General features: G+C 36.6%; 1 protein-coding gene across 4 annotated transcripts in view; it reads left to right on the top strand.

The window, feature by feature from the left end:
* LOC134369517 (3',5'-cyclic-AMP phosphodiesterase 4D) overlaps positions 1-17751 on the top strand; it is a 335504-nt gene that overhangs the window by 127183 nt on the left and 190570 nt on the right. For 2 of the 4 annotated variants that reach the window (XM_063085989.1, XM_063085988.1), the window contains exons 3-4: positions 6256-6292; positions 14277-14350. In XM_063085989.1, the coding sequence (XP_062942059.1) occupies positions 6256-6292; positions 14277-14350 (111 nt within the window). Of the gene's footprint in view, positions 1-5773; positions 6147-6255; positions 6293-14276; positions 14351-17751 lie in introns of those variants that run through there. The other 2 variants (XM_063085986.1, XM_063085987.1) reach the window with 2 other exon arrangements.

The following is a 17751-nucleotide window of genomic DNA, read 5'->3' as shown; positions in this document are numbered from 1 at the left end:
TAATTTAAAAGGGTAGCAACTTAAAATATTCAACATCCCCACAAATTCCCCATGAAGCCCAGTTTTTCATGTAGTATTTTGATATTCAGCTTTGTCTTATGATACATATATATATCATGTGCTATACAATAAGCATGTGTCCTTTAATAAGTAGATTTTAAAAGAATAAGTGAATGAATAAATGAACTAAAATGAAGCTCAGTAACATACAATTATTTCAAAAAAATTTTTTATTTTAAAATAAAATCAGTGCTTACATTTTAATACATTTGGATTGATAGCTACTTGAATATTTTAGAAATTACTGAACACAGGCTGGAATCATTAAAAATGTTTTCAAAGAATAAAGCCATGTGAAATTTTTCATGATTCAATAATGTTTAATGCTAAAATCAAGATATAAAATTGAATATATAGTATGCTTCTAATTCTGTAAGAAGTCATGTATTCCATAAAAGTCATGTATAACACGCATGTGCTCACATACACCCAGAAGGAAATGTTATCAATAGTTATCTTTGGGTGGTTCTTTAAGTGTTTTGGTATTTCCCAAAGTTTCTATTATATAGTAGTTATATAAGTTTCTACTATATATAGTTATATATATATATATATATAAAACTTTTAAATATATATATATATATAACTTTAAAAAAATCAAGCAGATTGAGTTATGCATTTATTTATTTGTTTTATATGTCTGTACTTCTGTGAACATGGAAGTAGAGAGTGGTGAGTAGACAGAGCTCCTCCTATGGCTAATTCTTGAGTGTTGTCAAATAGCCTAGACTTCCAGAAATGATTTAATGTACATATTAAAAATGAGGACATACTTGTTTCTCTGTAATTCTAAAAGAGGTGGATCAAGGGTGAATTGATAAATGGATGATAATTTTGAGTCCAAGGGGAAAATGACACTAGAATTTCAAAATACCTATTATCTGTATGTTTATCAACTCCTTAATCTTATTGGCAAACTTCAGAATAGAATATCTTTCTAGTTTTATAGCAAAATAGAGTGAAGCACAGTAGATCAAGAAGTTTACACAAGATTGGATTTGGAAAGTGAACCTCAACTGATGACTCTTCAGAGCACTCATTCATCTAACTAGCTGTCATGCTGAAATTTGCAACATGTGATATTCATAAGCTGTAGGTCTTACATGGCTGCTGATGCTTTTACTATAATAGGATTCGAGGTCTTCGCTCAATAAAGCATAAACTTTCTTCTCATTCACTGCATCTCCTTTTCCTTCTGGTTTGGTAACATTGAAATGGAGAAGGGTTACCACCTAGTGTGTTTCAACACAATCTTGAATTTGTTTATGAAATTATATTTTTGAGGTGCTCATGTTGATTGAACCTATTTTTTAAGATGACAATGGGCTTTTCCATATTTAAGTACTTAAATAATTTATGGATCCCAGTGAAGTTTCTGTAAGAGGGTTTGCTTTTGGACTTCTCTCTTTGAGTTTCTTGCCTATGTTTTTGGCTCCTTACTACAGAAAGAATGAAGGTAGAAAATAAATAGTAAATAATTCAGAAGTAGGGAAAAGATGGCAAATGGCATAGAGAGTAGGAGTTCTTGACTCTCTTGTCATTCCTCTTGTGGAAAAAAGAAAAGTGAACAGTGCACTTGAACTTTGGATTCATTCCCCTGCCTCCAGTAGCACTGGCTTAGGACTCAGCAAGTCCTTTGGAGAGAGGAGAGGCGGGGCTCCCTGGGGCTGGAGAAGGTGACTTGGTTCAGCCCTTGGTAACCAGGGCAGGTGACCAAGCATGCTGACTCAAGACCAGTGTGACACTGCCTCCCACAGTGAGCTGCAGTGGCTCATCCTGTCTGTACTAGAAATTTCTGCACTTGTACTCTGCTGTGACTATTACCTGGGTACCAATCTCCTATCACCCAAATACATACATACATACATACATACAATGTCAAAAATGAGCTTTCTTTTTGAGTCCCCCTAGCCCTCACTCTCTACCCCTCTGTCCCCTACAAATACTCCAGTTCTTAAAAAAAAAAAGCTATTTTTTTCCCGTAAAACAGATCCCAGTTACTTTTTGCTAAAGTTTGTTGTTATGTTTGTTTTTGTTTAAATGAAAGACAATAATATTATATAATCCTCCCTTAAAATTCATGTCACCGGGCCGAGCCCGTGGCGCACTCGGTGGAGTGCTGCGCTGGGAGCGCGGCGACGCTCCCGCCACAGGTTCGGATCCTATATAGGAATGACCAGTGCACTCACTGGCTGAGTGCCGGTCACGAAAAAATGACAAAAAAAAAAAAAAAAAAATTCATGTCACCAACAGGTACAATTTCAGGTCTCCAGAAAATACTCACTGTACAACTTTGATTCTAGCTTCTCGGTCAGTTGGTAAAGACCCTAAATCTCTTCCCATCTCAGGAAGCCCTAACTTACTATGTGGTGTTATAATCCCACCTAACCCCACTTCAGTTAGCTAAGGCACTTTAAAAAGTTCCTTGTTGGGAAAGTTGTTCAAGTGCAGAATTGCAGAATATTTTTATTTCATGGGCCTTTTTTGGTTTGTGTGATTATTCAATTCATTAAACACACATACTTTGAGCCAAATCATATATAATAACAAAATGAATCTTCTACTGAGCTTAACTACCAGATCTCTTTTTTAGTTATTGTGAGCAAATTATAGGACACAATTAAAGAATATTTGTAATATATTTTCTTCTAACCACCAGTAAAAGTGTATTTTACCTGCATCAATGTACCTGTGACAGTATGTCTGAAAAGACCTATTTTAATATTGAGTGGTGGACTTAGACCAAGATTTTAAAACTACATACTAGGTCTTCAAAGATAACTTAATATTATCTACTTTGAAAAGAAACGAATAGGATATCATCTGTCTTTTATTCAAGACATCTGCCACTGAAATGCTAAGAATCATTTTACTGTTACTAAAGAGACAGTCTTGAGATATTTGGCAGAAACAATTTCAGGGTAATTTAAAAAAGGGACGTATCTCCTTCACTAAAATTATAACTGTCTTTCTTTATTCTTTCACAGGGAAAGAAAGCAAGAAAAAAAAATTAGGGGACTTATTTCCATGGGTTAATTTCAGATTGATGATGTGCCTTGGTTAAAATGACTTAGTTCTTTGAAAATAAACTTTGCAGTTCAACGATTATAAAGAACAAAATAAAAGAAAAGACTATACCTTGGGATGCTATCTAGATTTCTTATTACTTGAATTTTGGCTATGCGAATGTCCTCTGTAACACTTGTAAGTAACACTCATAACATTTGTAAATGTGTGCATTTTACAAATACAATGTCTTCAGCATGGTTGTGTGTCAAAGCGAAGTAATAGCTTATTCGATTGCCAAATCTAGTAGACATATACTCAAATGGCGTCTTTTCTCCTTGTGTGATATACTTCGCGTCATGAAATACTGATGTCTAAATATTTTTTGTCTTAGGAACCACTGACATATCTTGAATGGGATATGTAGTGTATAAATCTATTGAAATTCTTTTGTTTTTGGACTTCTGAGTAAGCATAGGACACACAGTACACAGTTTCCTGATTTGCTCACCACTCGTAGGAATGTTTGGCTTCAAATAGACTATTCAGATGCCGCGTGCATGTATAAAAAGTTGTGAAATGCTAAAGTATGTAATCCTTTTTTAAAACTGGTACAATTGTAAGTATTTCTTGGTTGTTTTGTGAGTTAGGGCAGTGTTTCGAAAGGAGTACATAAGAGAAATTGTAGCCCTAAATTTTGCCTATAGTCAAAAGCCAGAAAACAATTTCAGGATGATGGTCCAAGAAGGAAATGTAGCTGGCCAGCCCTGGACATCATTTTGAAATCTGTCATTTAGTTTTGACTTCTCTTCTTCCACCAGATGTCTGTAGTGACTGCTCTCTCTTTTTTCTCCCGTTTTCCTAGAGCCTTGTTTTTAATCTGTTTTTAAGCTGTTCTGTAGGAGACAGCCAGTGAAACCCTAGGCATGGTTGTGCAGCTTACTGGCTGTGTGACTTTGTATTAAACCTCTTTAGCAATTTCAGCTTCAATTTTCTCATCTGCAAAATGGAAGTAATATCATCTACCTCACAACATTAATGTAACACTTATTGATATTGTATATATAATGCACCTACCATGATAACATGCTCCTTTCTTTTGTAAATGTTTGATATTTGCCATAATTTTTTTTTTTTTACAAAGCCCTTAAAGTTATTGTCTTTCCTCTCTCTTTCAACTACCACTGATTTAGATTAGGTTCTCACCTCCTTTATCCTCTAAACTTGTCTGCCTGCTTCCAGTTTTGCCCCTTCAAAGCCCTTCGTCATTTACAAACCTGACACAATGACTCAAGGGTTCTTCTTAACTAAGTATCTGTTTTCCAAGTCTTTGCAATTTCCTGACTGAGTAGGAAAGCAAAAGTCATTGTGACATAAAAATATTTACTACTCCTAATTATTAATACAGCTAATGTTTGTTGAACATTTACTACATGCTAAGCACATTTGTCAGCACTCAACATTATTAACTTAATCTCAAAACAACACTTAAGTGCATACTATTATCTTCTTTTTGTAGATGAAGAGACCGAGGGAAAGAGAGCTTTGACAACTTGCACAAGGCCACACCCCTAATATGTGGCAGAGCTGGAATCCCTACCCTAGCTTCCATCAGGGAGTAAAATCCAAGTTCTGCTATATGTCATTGCAAGGGCTCTGCCGCCTGGCTCACCACCAACCACTGTTCTTGCATTTCCCGCCTCTCAGGACATTCTCTAGAATCACTGAACTCCTCATCCGCATCTTGCTCTTTCTCACCAAGGTTTCTCCTCTGCCTCCTCGGCCTCGGCTCTTCTTTCTGGTTCTCTCCAGAACGGCTCCTTATCGCTTCAATACACCAGGCCTGTTCCCCCCATGGGCCATTTTTCTAGGAAACATCCTTTCCGGGCTCGGCCGCAGAAGACCTTTTCGATTGACTCCTGGCTCTGCCGTTTATTAGCTTTTCCACCTTATGGCCTCTTTGAACTTCAGTTGCCTCCTCTATAAAATGATCATAAAACTCCATGTCCAACCGTATAGTTTAAGATGCTATCAATAATCTCTACAAAGAACAAGTGCCCTCGAAAAATGTGATCCTGGAACGTGTTCTAAATACATGCTTCCTTTAAAAATGTGTTTTTACCTTTTTCTGCTTTTATTTTCCACATTTTTATTTCAAGATCTCTGCATGATTTGCATGATGACCATAACAACTGGTCTGATTATTGGTAACTGACATCCATATGCTCCTTGTGCTGCAGCATATTTCGTGAGTGTTGTCTTAGGTCACTTGGAACCTTTGTGGATTGTTCGCGGGTGAGCACACAGTTCAGTTGCACTGTTCTCAGTGGGAGTCATGTCCGGGAAACTTTCAGTGTAGAATAACTACGTTGACTTTTGATTTAAGAGCTTTGGCTAGCTAGATCAAGAAATAGCCCATGGAGATTCTGGAAATCCTCTTGAATTATTCATGCTAAGAAGAACCACAAAAGAACCCTGAGCCCCAGTTTCTTGCTTTCCTCCAAGTAGAATGTTGCACAATTTTCCTTGCCTTTCCCTGTCCTTCCAAGACACGTCATGCTGACACCTTGGTCCTGTATCCTGGGCACGGTGTAGCTGAGGTTGCTGTAGCAACAGCACACACGGGGTAACATTCCCCTGTAGCTACAGTGGCTGTGAAGTGAGTCAGTTGAAAGTTTCACTGGGTTTTTATTAGTTGATGATGCAGTCCCATGTCATCTACAGTTCCTAGCCTGTCCAGGACTTACACACGATGATGCGGAACACTCGTGCTAATCACCTTCAAATGTTAGACGGTGCAAGGTCTTCTCACTGAAGCCACTGCGGTTGCTGGTTCCTTCCACAGCTGCCCTTACTGATATCAACAACAAGAAGCCAAAAGTAAACCTCAGGCCCCACTACTGGAACTCTGTTTCTACCGTGCATATCTTGGATGCTTAAAAAGAAACAGTGACCTTGTTTGATGATCAAGAAGCCCTTCTTTTTACCCAGGGAGCTGGACAATGGTCAATATCCCAGAAGACATATTTTCAACTCAGTGGCTGGGAAGAACATGAGCAGAAAATAAGGATGGAATTACTGTAATTCTCTATGGGAATTTATGAAAGTGGAACTTACCGTTTAATATTGATCAAAAGTGGTCATAGAGTTGTTGCTGACTTCTAACATGGGATTTGGTTTATTTTTCAGACACGGAGATGACTTGATTGTGACCCCATTTGCTCAGGTAAGCACAGCTTGGTGAATGAGCAGGTTTCTCATGGATCTGAACATTTACTTTGGGAGATTACTTCTGGTTCTTAATTTAATTTTAAATCAAACATAAGTATAAATACAAATTCTGTGATTCATTCAAGTAGTTCAAAGGCATTGTTTGAGAATATAATTTGGTCATATTGATCTGTTTCCTCTAAACTCCTAAACCCAAAGAGTGTCTTTGCTTCAAATAACAAATTACCTAAGGGATACACTTAAACGGGCCTGTATTTCATTAACTGACATAAGCGCTAGGAGCAGAAGGCTATATCACAGATTAAATTACTTTTAGTATAATTAGATACATGATCAGTGCTTGAAATTCAATAATCTAATTCAACTTGATACCTTATTTACCCCCTTTTTACATATGTCATTACAAAGACTTAGCCGAGTGGTATGTTCATGTTTATTTGTTTCTTTTAGGCACACAAATCACGAAAATACATTACTCACGTGGCATAGATGCAAGGTGATAAAATGATCAAAAATGTTTTGGAATATATGTACAGGGGTAATAATTGGATGGACTTCTACACGTTATATGCTCCTAGAGAGCTCTTACCCCAATGCCTGGGCTGCACCCCTTGTCAATTAAATCCAAAAATCTGGGGGTGAGATCCAAGCATCTGTAGTTTTTAAGGCCTCAGTATTTTTCCAGTGTGCATGAGAAGTTGAGAGCCCCTGGTATAAGCAACTAGGGTCAGAATGAGATACCACTGACTTAACCTGGGGCAGAAAGCAGATTTAAAGCCAACAATGATAAGATATGTTAAATATTGAAATACAAGTAGTCCTGAGAGATTATTAAAATTATAATCAGGGGTATGTCATAAATAGCTGTAGTGCCTTGGGCAACACATTAAACTTCTCTGGGCTTTCTTTTCTCCAGTTGGTAAGATTAAGGGACTGGGCTGAATGAAGGACAGTCATGCCCATTTAAAACCCTTTCACCTCCTCTTACCCACTGAGTGGTCTTGAGCAAGTCATTGAACTGTTCCAAGCACAGTATCCTCCTCTATAAAATGACAATTCCAAAAGTACCTGCCTCATAGGGTTGTTAAGAAGTTGAAATAATACCTGGCTTGTAAAACTCTCAACACATTTATAGAAAATGTAATATTTAACAAATTTTAATTGTTATTGGTTTAATGGCATAGAGATAAAATTGCTCTTTCATCTCTAAAATGTCATAACAGGTATTGTTTTTTAAAAATGAATATAGCAGTGTTTGAATGTATAATTCCTCCTGAAATTTTGTTATTGCTATAATTTAGACCCAAAATTTAATCAATCCATAAATAATGTAAAATAGTGATATTTAAAAAATTAAGGCAGGCAAGTAAAAATAGAATGCGACCGCCATCCCTTTCAGATGGTAAAATGTCTTGTTTGCTTAAGGTTTTGCTGAAGATCATGAATTCTTTCTAGTACCTATATTTCTATGTCCAAAAAAATTTACCCTTATATGCTTTAATCATATTTTTGATAGCAAAGTCTTATAAAAATAAGGATTTTTAAGTGATTACTTTTGAGAACTTATCAGGCAAAACGCAAATAGTCATCACCAAATGTAGAACCAATCTCTTCAATTTGAGTTTACTTCGGTAGTTATTCTTACTTCTAACTAAAAGGCTGTAGGTATTGTTGTAAAAAAATATGTAAATTTATAGGAAAAAGTGAAAAAAAGTCTATATATGATAGTTTGTCTTCTTACTTCAAGTAGTAGTTATTAATCTATTTAGATTAATAAATTTGGCATGGGTCCTGCCATCAGTGCTCTTAAGTTCTAAGGAAATCTGTTCTTTTACGTAATTAGACATTTTCTGTAGCATACCTATAATCTCAAAAAAAATAATAATAATAGAATTCGTTACACTGGGTCACAAGTGTTTGTGTGTGTGTGTGTGTACACATATGTATGTAAAATATCATCCAGTCTGTTAGTAAGCCATTTAAATAAAAGAGGTAAGTCCTTAATACCTTGGAAATTGGAAATTTAAATATATACTGACTCTGTGTATGTAAGATACAATATATTTTATCCGGTAATATATTTAGAAGACTTTGCTTGTGATTTGCTGAGTGATTCATAACACCTTGTAGCGGATGGTCATTGCCCCTGAGGCTGCAGATTCATTTTAAGTAGCTTCATCACAGTTTTTACAAATGGTCTTTCACTGAGGTATAAGATCTGAAAAGCTCTACTGAAATTTAAAAAAAAAAAAAGTCCGTTAAACTCTGAATGAACAGTTTCACCACTGAGAGAGCATCCTTGGGGACGCACGTAAGACAAAGGCCCAGTTAGCATCAGTTCGTGGCCTTCTCTAAGCCCTGTTTTGGCACAACTAAGCATATTTTGTTGACCTAACCACTAACACCTCAAATTTTAAAAACACGCTTCCCATTCAATGGTAAATATTATAATGCTAAAAGTATAAGATGTTTATGTCACTTAAAGTGATACCAACATTATTTGGCCTGATATACCATAATTGCTTTCACCAATAGACAGAAAGAAAACAACTGATTTTAGACAAGTCATTCAGGAAAATGGTCAGCCAAGTAGACCAAATAATTATCCTCTTTTCCTAGCATACTTTGGGATTTGGGGTTTCACACTAAATTCCGGCGAAAAAGTTTAGAAAAATAAACAAAAGGAAGAAAACAAAAAGTTCCCATAATTCTAAACCCAAAAGTAACTATTATTGTTATTTTACTTTATATATTGAAAAGGTTTATATCCTAAAAAGGTTTAATTTTCTATGTGTATTTTCTGTCCTGTGACTTCTAAAAATGGCCCCCCACTGTCTAAAGTGGTCAAATGTCCTCACCCGAGCCCATCTTGTCTGCTGCCTTGACTGGAGAGCCCATTTCCTATGCCTGACGGCATCTCCAAAACATGAAAGGATCCCCCCCTGTTCTTTCCAATCCATGGTTTCCTGTGAAGCAAGGAGGATAGAACCCTAAATTACAAGAGAATTTAGGAAGTCATGCAAAGATATATTCCACTTTGTTGGGTGGGGGTGAAACTTAAAACATCTTGGATGGACATAATTTTCAGAAAGGATCCTATAATATACCTCCATAATCTATTCCAATGTCTAAAACACTGTCAGGCTTAGAAAGTCTTGCTAGTGTTTAACCTAAACTCTTTTCTACCTCCAGTTTCATATGCTTTACCCTATAGGCTCAGAATCCCTTTGATCCCCAGATAAAGTGGCAGCTTTAAGCATTTTGTATAATTCAAGTTTGAAATACTCTCCTATGGTTGTGTTGAAATCTTTTGGTGTGAATATTTCTTTAGTCATGAAGGCTAGGTGTCAAGAGGAGAGGAATCCCACTGCTGTGCCGCACCACGCCCCTCAGCAACTGGCCTTTTCCTCCCCAAGAGCATAAATAACAATTTGACCAGAATTCTTGGGAGCAAAAGAGCACTAAGGAGACACAACACTGCTGAAGTGCAGGAAACCCTTCTCTGGAGTCAGCTGCCTCTGGTCCCACTGGTCCCACTATTTGTGATATGACAACCTTGTTAATCTCTAAATCACCTAGAATTCTCATTTGGAAGGATGTAATATTAAAAGTGGAATTTTTGATGAAGGAAAAAACAGGAGACACCCAAACATTATCCTGGATCCCTGGAGAGACCCTCACATCATTCAGACTAATATGCCTGATTTGAAAATACAGTATTCTAACCAAAACACAGCTATTTGGAGACTGTTAGAAAAAATGTAGTAATATTCAACTTTTCTTAATGTACAAAAATAGCGATTTCATATCGTTTAAGCAACACATAACTTGGAAAGAGGTTTTCTTTTCAATCAAAATGACCCTTCTATCTTGTAAATATTCATAATTTGACTCCGTTTTTTTTTTTTTTTTTGGTTGTTGTTGTTGTTGTTGCTGTTGTTGTTGTTGTTGTTTTTTCCTGGAAGTAAAACCAAATCAAAGAATCCTTCCACCACCACCCTGCCAGTGGCAACTCATGGTCTGTGTTCTACCGCCATCTAGTGGCGTAAAGGGTATATGGAATAAAAAGCAGTTTTCAAAACCATTGCTCTTTTTCGTGTTATGTTCAGTTGTTTAACTGTTTAATGAAGCCCACATTTTCATGCTACTTTCAGTGAATCTTATTGGTTAATAAATGCTCAGGAGCACCTAAGAGAGTCTGAGTGTAGTGTGTGTAAATAACTTTTAACCCCTTCCCTTGATGCAACGTGAATCATCTCTGTCCATAATTTTTCTGGAGCACTATCAGTATTTCTTCCTTAAGGCATATATATTTCTCATTATTCTCAACGTATTTTTGGTTTTGATGGATCACACATTTGCTTGGAGGGGCAGAGGAGAACGAAATGACCTTACTTTTCTACCACTGAGTCATGTGGAAGAAAACTCAGGGACCTTTCTGGACAGCAAGCTTAAAATTAAGGAGTGAAGAAATTATAATTATAATTACACTCTGACTACAGTTCTTCACGAGTTGAATTCAGGAGGAGTGAGACCTGCTCTAGAACAAAAGCAAAAAATAATTGAACCTTAACTCAGAGGCTTCAGGAAAACTGTGTCCAGCTCTCCCCACAGCCCTTCTCCTTGCGTCTGCAAAGCAAGTGAGAACTTCAAAGACCGACACAGTGATGTTTGTGATGAAGACACCCAGAGTCACTCAGCTAGGCCTAGGGCAACCCCCCATGGCAGATTGTTCTGGAATATTATTTACACTCCTGCCTGTGTCACATCTGTTCATAATGCAGAAGACAGTAGTTCACACTTAATATGAAATTTATGAAATACAGTTTGTCCTACCACAAAAAAACAGTGATCTAATACTTGCATAGATAGAGAATGATGTATCTACAAGGCCATTTGCTGCAGCAGTGTTTGTAAAAGCAAACTTTGACAGACAACCTGAAAGTCAATTGGTAGTGGACAGGCAGCTGAGTGCTTGAAGGAGGGTCTCGGAGGGAGATTTATTTTTCCACTTTTTGTTTGAAATTATTTCATACATATAAGAGAATATATCTAGTGATTATGTAAAGTATAAAGAATGCTACTAAAATGAACAGTTTGAGAAACAGAACAGTACCAACATTTTTAATGCCTTCTGAGTGTCCCTGACCAATTTCATCTACTTGCCTCTTCCCAGAAATAACAATACTTTTGATTTTTGTCTCAGCTATTGAGAGGGAGAATTTTTGCTTTATACACTATTTTCTGTTTAAATTCTGCACATATGAAGTTATAGATTATACCAAAAAATTTTTTAATTAAAAACCAAAACAAAATCACATTAAATTAGATTATTATATTGAATATTTATTATAATAGAGGCAGCATGTCCACAGAATATTTTTCTTTCATGAACTAATGTTTCCTTTTATAAACTAATTTTTCAAACGAGCATAGAACATGAATTACCTGCCATACTATTTCTATTTACTCAGCTGTCAAGTGCAGTAAACTTAACTATTCTGTATTAGAATAAAATTCTCAGAATTCTGACGTTAAAATTTTTGCTTCGGAAAGGGATTGATTAGCTGGTATGATAACCTTATTTAAAATGCTTTATTAGTGTGTTTCATATTCATTTCTTAAACTATAAATTAAGCCTGCATGAATTGATGACAGTGGATTATTTATCTGATTTATTTCTGCCTCATTCAAGATTTCATGCCTAATGAAAGACATCGTGGTCTGATGTCAGCAGTTGGCTATTTAAATACTCCGTCATAGGCAGCGTGACCTTTCAGAGCCATGAGTTGTTTACATGTGACGATGAGCCATGTTTTTCCAGAACTGTGTTAATCATGGTTGGCTCCTTAGGAAGCACCGTTAACTCCTTCAGGGGAAAATGCTGTAGGTCACTTTTCCTACTTTTCCTGTAGGGCGTGAACAGCTCCCCATTGACTTACACGAATTAATGTCAATTTCAAAGAAAAAAAAATCTGAGACATTTTTGTTTTAGTAAAAAGTTCAAACTGACTTTAGTCGAGGTCAGTTCCAGATGAAAAAATTCTAGAACCTTTGGAGCAATACGAAATTTGAGAAATTTGAGGGCCCCCTTGTATTACCAATGACAGGTATTAAGTAAATTCTTCATGTGCATGCCGGTGGGCTAATATTCTCTGAGTGCTTTCTTTTTACCAGGTACTGTTTTGGGCATTTAACCTCTCATTTTATATAATCCTCACAACAATCTTATGAGGTAGATATCACTCTCAGTTTTGCAGATGAGGAGACTGAGATACGAGAGGTTATGTAATCTGTCCAAGTTCACACATGTAAAATGTAACAGAGCCAAGCAAACTGGGTTGTTATGCAGTGCCTACTAGGATATTTGAAATCCATGTTTTAGACAGCATTCTGGTTGTCACCCAGATCATCCATAATCTCACCTACCATAGATCCCCCCTGGGGAAAAGTGCCCTTTCCAGGAGAAAGTGAGGAGGTGGAAGGAGAGAGGATTCTTACAACTTCTCTCTCCTGGTCTCACTTCTAATTCTTTGGCTACTTTCTAGTTCCAACTGGAACTAGAAAAAGGAAGGGGTTATTGGAGATAGTCTCACCTATTGATCCTGCCTTGTCATGTGTGTGGACGTGTGTGTCTGTGTGTTTATTTATTCAGTACATTTTTTTGAGCATCTTCTGTGAGCCAGGAGCTGTGCATGTACGGAACAGTAGCACTGTATGTCAGAAATGTATCCCTGGGATGCCTTTTTTTTTTAAGGAATCTATTTATTTTTAATTGCAATGCATTGATGGTACATATTTATGGGGTACGGAGTTATATTTCAGTAATGCACACCATGAGTGATAATCAAATCAGGGTAATTAGCATATTCATCATCACAAAACTTTATCATTTCTTTGTAATAAGATCATTTGATTCCCTCTCTTCTAGCCATTTGATAACATACAATAAATTATTGTTAATTATAGATACCTAGCACTGCTCTACACCACTAGAATTTATTTTTTCTATCTAGCTGTAATTTTGTGTCCATTAACCAACCTGAGGACTTCTTGTAACCCACAATTCGGATGACCTTAACAAAGGAAAAGAAGGTCTGTTTATGAGCTAGAATAGCCATGTGGCAAAGGTGGAAAACAACGTAAAATTTACTTAGCTTGCTAACTTGAAGTTAAGGGATTCTTGGTGAATTTTGGAGGACAATTAAAGAGTAATTTCATTTTTTTTTTTTTTTTGTCTTTTTCGTGACCGGCACTCAGCCAGTGAGTGCACCGCCATGAGTGCACCGGCCAGTCCTATATAGGATCCAAACCCGCGGCGGCAGCGTCACTGCACTCCCAGCGCCGCACTCTCCTGAGTGCGCCACGGGCTTGGCCCAAGAGTAATTTCATTTTAGTTTTGACCCTTAAAATGAGACTTTACAAGTATTTTATGTTACACTATTTCAAATTTGCATAAATTACAACAGTGCGATATATATGTATATATATATGTGTGTGTGTGTGTGTATATATATATATATATATATATATATAGCCTATGATATTGTCTTGGTGGCTTGGGAATCCAGCAATACTGTGGAAACTGCTGCTGTCACCATATTCATAGACAGTAAGGAGAGATTTCTGGAAAATCCTTGCAGTCTGGCCTCTCTGGATTTCACATGGCAAACTTCACTAAGTGCTGGCAGATCCTTTAGTGGTATATGAAACTAAGCTGCAAGCAATATCATTTCCTCTTTGGGGGAGGTGCATTATTTATTTTCTTTTTTATGTATTTTTTTAGTTGAAGTATAATTGATTATACATATTTTGGGGGTGCTGCTTTGACTACCATCACCTGTGTAGAGCATGTGTTGATCAAATCAATATTATTAGCATATTCATTATTACAAATTGGTTTCTCTTATCAAACCATCTTTAATTGCATTTAAAATAGCCCTAGTTCAAGAAGTTTGAAGAATCTTTCTTTGCTGTAGGTCTTGGCCAGCCTGCGAACTGTACGAAACAACTTTGCTGCATTAACTAATTTGCAAGATCGAGCACCTAGCAAGTAAGTTATCCTTTTTTTCCCTCCTTCTTGCTAAACTTTTTAAATAGTGCTTTCTCAAAGTGACTAAATGTGAGGCAATATATTAAATTCTCTCGTTGCCATGTTGTCTAACCATGTACACTAAGTCATATGATGTTCTGTTAACTTTCTATAAATACTTGGTAGTGATGGTTCTAATATCAGAAATGAAGCAGTACGATAAATAAATATGATGATTCTATCTGTTAGAAAGCACCTGGCATGATTAGTCCTCTGCCCAGGTATTCACACCCAGGGGAACTTTATAGTTTTGGCTTACTTCATAAATTAACCATGGGCAAACAATCTCCTCAAGCCTGAAGTCAACTCAAAGTCATCCTCTTAAGACAGCGATTACTTGGAGAAACACCGTATCATAGTAACGATCTTTGATTCTCCTGCTGTTACTAACTCGCAGATCAGCAGCATTCATGGAGCAATTAATAAAATTGTAATTTATGTGACAACAGGGACAGTGTTTGAAAGAGGAAAAGCTGAAATGGGAAATAATTATAATTTGAGTCTTGATAAAGGTGAAAAATCTAAAAAGAGAAAGTTAATTTTCTAAGATTAAAGGAAAATTATTATTCAAATGCTCATTATTTTTTAAAAAATCTATTATTAATAATAATATTAAAACATCAATCCCAAAGAATTTTTCAGTAGGAAAAAAAAAAAAACATTTAAATCAATATTAAGACAGCAGTTAATAGAAATTTATTTGGAGCTATAACTTATCTAAGTGTGTAAAATTTCATCGTAGTTAATACTTAAAAAACATTTTAAAAAATCTGAACTTTTCATTCCATCATAATATAACGGACTGCCCAAATTCACATTACTTATTCAAGTACTTTCAGTGATAGAAAAAGGTTTTAAAAATCAGTGTAAGTGCCGCAACGCAAATATTGGAATGGGACTCAGAAGCTTCAGTTGATTGTCATGTTTTCATTTTTTTGCAGTCCTGTTTTCTTGCAGTCCCATTCCCTCATCCTAAACACATCCCATCTTCTTCCTCTCCTCATCCACTGGGTTAACTATTACTCTTTTTTTAGGTCACAGCTTAAATAAAATTTTTAAAAAATTAAAATTATCACCCCTGACAATACCCCGAATAGGCACACACCCATAAGCTCCAAATGAGATGATATGCCTTTCCATCTTCATCTGGTTGCATCCCATACTTAATTCCTATTTTAGCACATATTTCTCTGTGCTCCTGTTGGCTGTTTGCATGTCGGGATGCTCCTTAACAATGTCAGTTCTCAGTGAGCAGGGGTTGTATTTGGTTCACGTTTGTATTCCTGGTGCCTAGCAGAATACAGAGTAATCACTCTGCAAAGGCTTGTTGGCTGAAAGAGTAAAGCAGTTTTTCAGCATGTGAAACCTGAGCATGTGCTTTGAAGTATCCGTTCATAACCAGTCATGTCTTCCATGCAGCATGGTCATAGAGCACAGGCTAACCTCAACGGCCCCTTGGGGCTTTTGAAAATTGGTAGCTTATAGGTACAATCACCTCTCCTTTGGAAAGTCTCAGCTCTACAGGAGAAATGAAATTACTGGCCGACATTCCCAAGCTTTTTAACCTCCAGTTTTATCCAGGAAATTGAAGTTTTGTTCTTTAAAAGGTGACTAGGAAACTAACTTCCTTTATGTTTCCTTCATATATGGTTACCTGGGTACCAGCATTTAAACCTGTGGCAAGAAAACAGTTGATCAGATAGGTGTGACTCGCCCTTCTGCGTCTCAAGAGATGATCTGAGGCTCATTCTATGCAAGACAGAAGTTTTCAACTAATTTCCAGGAACAGAACAGATTGAAATGGAAAGGAGTAGCTAGAGGAAGATAGAAAATCATAGCTTACCCCTAAACTCTAGGCTTTCTTTGACCGATTCTACACTGCAGGGGTGACATCTAAGTAAGCAGTATTATCTGTTAGACTCTATGTGCCAGTCTGGTCTCCCTTTTGGCCAAGACAGATCAAACTAAACCAGCTTCCTCAGGGATCTGAATAGTAAGATTGAATTGACACACAAATAAGCTCTGCTCTGTTAGGTGACAGCAAAGTGGATATAAGCCTGGCTCATCACATAATGACCTGGAAGAATCAAAATCTTTCTTGGTGGGCACTCACAATGCCACTGGAACATTCCAAGCTTAGCCTTGGATTTTGTGAAAGTTGTGTGCTACCTTACACAATCCACCCTTTGTATTTGCTAAAGGAAAGGAGTGTAGGAAGAATGCATCCAAAGCCCAGCCCCGTGATGGGTGTTCAGGCTGCTTTCCTCATTTCCCCAGCCCTGCTAAGAGATTCATCATCTCAGCCAGGCAGATTTGAAGAGCCTGCTGCATCTGCACATACGTGTAGCTGTCCATCAAGCTTCCACAAAAGCATCCTAAAAATAAGGCAGCAAAGTAGAGTGCAGGCCATAGAATGATTATTTTAGTTCAAATCTCAGCTTTCTTACTTCAAACAAGGTTTTCAGCTTCCTAAAGCTTTGTTTTCCTAGTTGGTAACAGGAGAACAGTAAGACCACCTGCCTTAAAACTTGTGAAGATTAAAGAGAAACTTCATTTAAAGTGCTCATTTAGCACAGTGTCTGACACACAGTAAATGCTTATTAAGTGTTAGCCACTAGTGGAAGCACACACACACACACACACACACACACACACACACACACACACACCTCATATATTTTGCAGACATCTTTGAATGTATCTATTTTTAAAGTGTTTTTAAAGATTCTTATATTATAAAAGCTGCCAATTATAAGTAACAACTTTATCAAGTTATATTTCGGAAAATTTTAATGGCCATTCTATAAATAATATTCTTCTCAACATAATTTATTAAGCACTGATTGAATGCTGGATGCAGTGTGCTGGGCTCTGTAGGGAATACTTGTATAGGTTAACTATATAGCATGATTTTTTTTTTTACCTCAAGAGATTTATAGTCATCTTGTGGAACTTGGCAAACATCTGAGAGAAGAATAAAAGATATAATCTATTTAAGCACCTTTTATTTATAGTATTTCTGAAGAATCTTGAGCATCTATTTGGACAAGTCATTAAGATACCTCTCTAACAAATGTAGAGAAATGTTTCTCAATATAAGAAAATAGAAAGGAAAAAAAATTTTAAAGCTTCTCTAATTGTAAGATAGTTTACAAGTCATTCACTTCTGATACTGTACATGCAATCATGAGAATTGATGCCAAAAATAAAAGGTTTTTAACACTATATTAGGGAAACCAATCATAGGTTGACTACTTGTTCAAATTCATAGGGTCCGTGTTTGCTCTGTAAGCCCTGGCTTAATTGAGTGCAGTCAATCAATAAGACTTTTCCTCTTCTATCTATGTCCCTGTGACATTTAC

Source organism: Cynocephalus volans, chromosome 2 (assembly GCF_027409185.1).
Source record: "Cynocephalus volans isolate mCynVol1 chromosome 2, mCynVol1.pri, whole genome shotgun sequence".
NCBI lineage: Eukaryota > Metazoa > Chordata > Mammalia > Dermoptera > Cynocephalidae > Cynocephalus > Cynocephalus volans.
The sequence above is the reverse complement of the archived record's forward strand: the minus strand, read 5'-3'. Positions and strand labels throughout refer to the sequence as shown.